The sequence below is a fragment of the Sceloporus occidentalis genome, unplaced genomic scaffold, assembly GCF_023333645.1.
Source record: "Sceloporus occidentalis isolate IW3139 unplaced genomic scaffold, rSceOcc1.0.p SCAF_288, whole genome shotgun sequence".
NCBI lineage: Eukaryota > Metazoa > Chordata > Lepidosauria > Squamata > Phrynosomatidae > Sceloporus > Sceloporus occidentalis.
In genome coordinates this window covers 27,204-32,958 of record NW_028317268.1, presented here as the reverse complement: position 1 = coordinate 32,958, position 5,755 = coordinate 27,204, and the positions used below count along the sequence as shown (strand labels likewise).

The following is a 5,755-nucleotide window of genomic DNA, read 5'->3' as shown; positions in this document are numbered from 1 at the left end:
CACTAGCCCTGAGGGTTTATTGTGCCAAAGATAGTAACTTATCTCATTCATAGCGGTCTTGTGTTGGCCGGAAGGCGTACATCTCCATGGTGCCGACCACCAAAGTCCTCTAGTCTCCGAGTTGGCCATGAGGGGTCCCTTGTCCATGACTGCCCCCTTCTGAGTAATCCAGCCGCTCCATTCCACTTTTATTATTAAGATCGCAGAGCAGTTCGGTTTTACAGATTGAGCTTCTAGAAAATCCAAGTTCCAAAATGTCTTTATTTTTCATAGCTCCACTGTAGCTAAAAAATACCTATTTTTCCCCAAAAAATAACCCACTCCCATCATTCTGTCTTCAGGAGGATTTTAGACCATGGAGGAAAGTTCCAAGCCTCTGACTGGCCTTGCCTGGGCATCGGGACAGTCGTTGTGTCCGAAAGGCTACACCATGGTAAGACGCTTGCCTTTTACTAGCTTCTGTTAGCGTCCGCCGTTTACACGCTTCAGACAGTGGTGTAATGTTTAAATATATCATTTTACCCGTCAAATGCTTCTATGTATTATTATATTAAGGGGACTGTGGACAGTAATACTGTTTATAAGATGCTGACTGCAAGACCCCCATATGGAAGGTCTATGAATGGACGCAAGCGTGTCTATAATGTGTATTGGGCTATACTAGGTGCTGGAAGTGCTGATCCGGTGGATCGGTGGAAGTCCTATACGAGAGGACCTGCGGCGCAGATCCGAGCTCTGAATAAAAGACGAACTCGATTGCAAGGCCATTTTTTGGGGGAGAAATCTTGTCTTTTAATCAAGCAGATACGGTATTTTGTGGTGGAATTAATTTTATTCACTGTCTTCTTAACAGATCGTAGCAACGTCGGAAGGCGCCTCTGCCAACTTTGTGAAGGGCTTTAACCAGAAATCTGCCATTTATCTGTGTTACAGCTCGGCCCCGGAGGTAAGTGTTTCACGCGGCTGCCTTTTATCCCGGCGGTCTCTTTGCACTCGACGCATGTCTAACGCCGACGTCACGAACCTCTCCTTATCCTCATCTCGCCTTCGCGCCGCGGCGCGTGTCAGGGAGATGTTGTTTAGGTAATGAGCTGAGTCACGGCGCTCTGTTCAGTAATAAAATGCTGTTAAACAGGTTTTTTTTTGTTGTTGTATTCGTTCATGGCCTCCGTTCACTCCAGTTCCTCAGTCAAGATTTTCAACAAAAACAGCACTTAAAATATTGTAACAAAAATTACTTTTTAAACTTTGAAGCCCGGGGGAATAAAAAAAAACAAAAAAAAAAAACTTGCCTTCAGGAGAAGCAGCAGCTCCAGAATGGTCCATTCAATGCACCATTGATTGGCTTGAAGCAGCCAATCGGTGGCAGGAAAGCACCCGCATTAAAATCTTGGGGGGAGCTTATTCTCAAATAATATTTCGCTCTATCCCCAAGCCGTTGATTGTTATTCCATGATGTTGTTGTTGTTTTTTGTTTGTTTGTTTTTTATATTTATGTATATTTATTTTTTAGGCCATACATACTTCATCTGTTCCCTGTGTAATTATTGCCCATTTCGTAACTTATTTATTTCACATTGCAGAGTCTAGAACAAGTCGTGACCGACATCCAGCTGCTCAATGAGAAGAACTCCCTTCCCGTGGGGTACGCTTACATCGGCGAGTATACAGACACAAGTAAGCACCCCTGAAACCCCCTGCTGCGTCCTTACAATCGGATAAGTGTACCACGTCCTGCCTGTTCTGGGGTGGGCTTATTGGGGGGGGGGGCCTATTCACTAATGGGAAAGTTTCAAGAGGAGAAGCTGTGGCTTTAACTCCCTTACTTCACGTTACATTATAAAGAGCCGACCCCAGTGAGCTTCTCCTGCGGGAATTGCTTGGCTGGCCCTTCATAGTGTATAGTTACATCAGCGGGATGTCTCCTTTACCGTTTTAATCATACATTATGCAGGGCCAGCTCTGCCCTCTAGGTGTTGACCCTTCATAATGAATAATGATATACGACAACTCTTCCTTTAGCGAATAAGCCCCTTTAACTTCGGACACTGCCTCGCCTAAACATGGTAGGCATCAAGCTCCATCTCATATAGATATATTGTATTAAATAGCATTTAATTGTTGTTGTTTGATGTCGATCACGGTGTTAAAGGTACAGCCATGCTCCTTTTTTGTTTTTGTTTCTTTCTTTCAGGGATATCAGCGTCTAAGAAGAAAAGGCTTTGCGTGAAGTTGTTACCGTTAAACAGCGCAGACTTTGTTGTGTGTGAAATAAAAATCACCATGAAGAACAATAAGATCGGCGCCCCGTACACGCGTGTTGGGTACGTAAGTAAAGGGGATTCTTCGCAGAATCTGCGTTCGGATTTTTTGCTTCGGTTTAGCCATAAAATGACCCTGTAAATGTTCTCCTCCGATGCTCCAAACAAAAAATCACCCTGGTTTACCAATTCAGCATCAAATAAGGTGCCATCCCACCTCAATTTCCTATTCAGTAACAAAAAAGAAAATACACATATTCTATATTTTGGGACCTTTTTTTATTCTCAAAAAAAAAAAAAAACACTATGGAAAACTTTTTTTTAATTTAAATCAATTTTTTTTTTTTAAAAAAAGGTTAATTTATAGCAATTACGTTTTGTAGACAGGACACAGGAGACCTGAGCAAGCTTCGTAAATATAAATCTGGATGCTATTAAGTAAATGAGGATTATTTTGCTTTTATGAAATGATTATTATTATTATTAATTGCTCGTTTATCTCTTTGCTTATTCGCAGTGATATTAGCGGGTTGGGCTTGTGGTGCAAGAAAGTCAGCGCGAGCGAATTCAAACCAACTCCTAAACCACGAAACATCACGTCCGGCATCAGAGGGCTTTCTCTGGACAGCGGGTCAGTGTAAGTACCGATCCAGATGAGTGTTACGTATGTGTCAGTAACTTAAACAGTAGCAGAGAGTTCTTCTTGGTTTACTACGAATGGTGGTCTGGATGATCCGTGGATAGCTGAGTGCGATCCGTATGAGGGACTGACTGGTGATTCCTCAGCCCTCAAACAGGGGTACCCAGCCTTGGGTACGGTGACCCTGTAACAAGCAGATTATTTTTTTTATTATTATTATTTATTTTTTTATTTTAAATCACATAAAAGACAATCTTGTAGATACCCAGATATCTAGTTAATTATTTAGAGGCAACCTCCTTACCCCTGTCCGGGAATATTGACAGCGGACGACCAAAAACTCTAACCTACGGGTTATCTCCTTATTTTGAGGGTTTCCCCTTCTATCTGGAGAGGTAAACCCTCTGAGTATAAAGATCGGAAAGGCCAGTGTGACGTTCTTTGAGAAACCCCTCGCATAACCCCCTCGGCCTCCAGCCAGGAGTCACTTGGATGTTCATTGCGTTCTCGGGAGATTCAGTTTGGAGGAGATACGTCCGTTGGCCCTTTCTATTTAGTAGCAGGACAGGTAGGGATATGCCGAGCTCCTGTGTGTGGCAATATCCAGACTGGATCCCCCTCTTGGCGCCTATGTTTCTTGGAACGTGATGTCTAGGCGAGTGGAGTGCAGAATTAATTAGGAAAACTGTAATTGTATTGTGTGATAACGGCCTAAATATTAAAAATGTTCCGTTTCTATTTTTTTTTTTTTTTTATCTTTATTATCTAGAAGTCCTGCGCCAAACCCAACAGAAGAAACTCCAGCTCCGAAACCCACCGGAAGATCCCCGCTCACAGAAAATGCCAAATACGATTCTGCAAATATCTATGGGATTTCTGGTAAGCCACGGATTTCCTCTTCTGGAGGCTTCCCCAATCATAAAGATCATCATCAAAACTAGGATAAATATAGTTTTTTTTTTTTATATATTTCTGACATTGAGTCATCGAGGTATTCGGGTTAGATTAACTCCTTAGTGTCACCATGGAAGATCGTGTCTTTAAGTGAGCAGGGTGCTTCTGTCCATGCAACTACAGGCTGATCTTTGGGGGGGGGGGGGTTGCTCAGAACTTTGTATTTTTTTTAGTTCCTTAATTTTTGGGGGGGAACTTTTAGTTCAATGAGGTTATACTGGCTGTGTGCAGTTTGTTATATTAAAAAAATATATATTTTTCTTCATTTATTATTTTTTTTTATATATATAAAAATATGAATTAAATTTATGTCCTTTAAAAAAATATATAATATCCGTGGGAACATTCATTAAATAGTACAGGCATATTTATTATTGAACAAATACAACAATTGTCTTATATTAAATCATTGATTTGCATCTCCTATGTTTTTTTTTATGCATATCCAGCTATAGACGGCATCCCTTTTACGATCCATCCGATGTTTGAAAACAAGATTGGAAACTCCCCTGTAAGTACTCGCGATGAGAGTGATAAAGGGCCGTTGGAACACAGGAGTGATGGGAGTGATAAAGGGCCATTGGAACACAGGAGTGATGGGAGTGATAAAGGGCCATTGGAACACAGGAGTGATGGGAGTGATAAAGGGCCATTGGAACACAGGAGTGATGGGAGTGATAAAGGGCAATTGGAACACAGGAGTGATGGGAGTGATAAAGGGCCATTGGAACACAGGAGTGATAAAGGGCCATTGGAACACAGGAGTGATGGGAGTTATAAAGGGCCATTGGAGCACAGGAGTGATGGGAGTGATAAAGGGCCATTGGAACACGGGAGTGATAAAGGGCCATTGGAACACAGGAGTGATGGGAGTGATAAAGGGCCATTGGAACACGGGAGTGATAAAGGGCCTCTGTAGAGATTCCATTAAAAATCAGCATTAACCCCGTATGCGCTTGATTTGTGATCCATTTCATGGTATTTTAATGGACAAAATTTGTGTTACTTTCAAAACAAGGAAACTTTTGAACAGAAGTTTATCAATGAAGTTTAAATATATATAAAAAATATTTTTTGGGTCACGGAGATGGCATAAAACTGTTAAATTTCTGTTTCAACTCATGAGTTTAATTTCTTTCCCGCCATCTCTGTGCTGCAGACGGCCTCTTCAGGATTTGCAGATTTCCGCGTCAAAACGCTGTCTGAAATTGAAGACGAGGTTGGTAAAGTTACCGAAGTCCGGTGTTCGATTTAAACAACAACCATCACTGAATATTAAAAATATTGGGAAAAACATATATAAAAATTTCTATAATCAGCTATATTATGGGGTGTCCTTAAAATGGATCCGTCGCTTTAAAAAGAAAAAAATTACCATTTATCCCAATAAGGCCAAAAAAAAATAGAAAGCAAAAGGTCCGGCGGTTGCGATGGCGACAGCTCCCCTTCAGTAATATTCTGCGCATGTTTTGCCGCAGCACTCTTCAGTCAATCGCCGCTGTCTCTCGAGATAGAGACCTCCTTGCTCCGTCTCTCAGTATACAGTCTTTCTTCGATTCGGATTCATCTGACGTCATCTCCTAATCCGTTTCCGTTTCAGTATAACTACGGATTTGTGGTCGAGAGGAGCGCGGCAGCCCGGATGCCCCCCGGCGTGTGTTAGCAGCCCCCCCGTCTCCCGGCCGAGGACGGACTCCTGGCGGAACCCGCAACAAGACACAAAGAAGAAGCTGTTTCTTTTTAAAGATATTTTTTTAAATTTACGGTTTAATCACGAGTGAGAAGTAGAACGGATCTTATTGATGTCTCAGGGAAGCCGGTCTTCCTACGGCGCTCTTCTAGGGAAAATTCTTCTTTCCTCCGTATGTATGGATCAAAGGGTTAACTTCCGCTTTATTAT

The 5,755-nt window shown here is 42.0% G+C and overlaps 1 protein-coding gene across 1 annotated transcript; it reads left to right on the top strand.

Moving 5' to 3' along the window:
• Positions 1 to 355: 355 nt before the first annotated feature.
• Positions 356 to 5,518, top strand: LOC149275419 (multivesicular body subunit 12A-like). Its single transcript, XM_089504725.1, has 9 exons — positions 356 to 433; positions 854 to 946; positions 1,584 to 1,677; positions 2,195 to 2,324; positions 2,779 to 2,898; positions 3,671 to 3,780; positions 4,305 to 4,366; positions 5,015 to 5,074; positions 5,456 to 5,518. The coding sequence occupies exons 1-9, from the start codon at positions 356 to 358 to the stop codon at positions 5,516 to 5,518; spliced, it is 810 nt and encodes a 269-aa protein (XP_089360851.1).
• The last annotated feature ends 237 nt before the right edge of the window (positions 5,519 to 5,755 follow it).

Bases quoted from the DNA above. Each gene is read 5' to 3' on its own strand.
- LOC149275419 (XM_089504725.1), top strand. From the start codon at position 356: ATGGAGGAAAGTTCCAAGCCTCTGACTGGCCTTGCCTGGGCATCGGGA. The intron at 434-853 runs GTAAGACGCTTG...TCTTCTTAACAG, and splicing joins GTCCGAAAGGCTACACCATG to ATCGTAGCAACGTCGGAAGG. The intron at 2,325-2,778 runs GTACGTAAGTAA...GCTTATTCGCAG, and splicing joins GCCCCGTACACGCGTGTTGG to TGATATTAGCGGGTTGGGCT.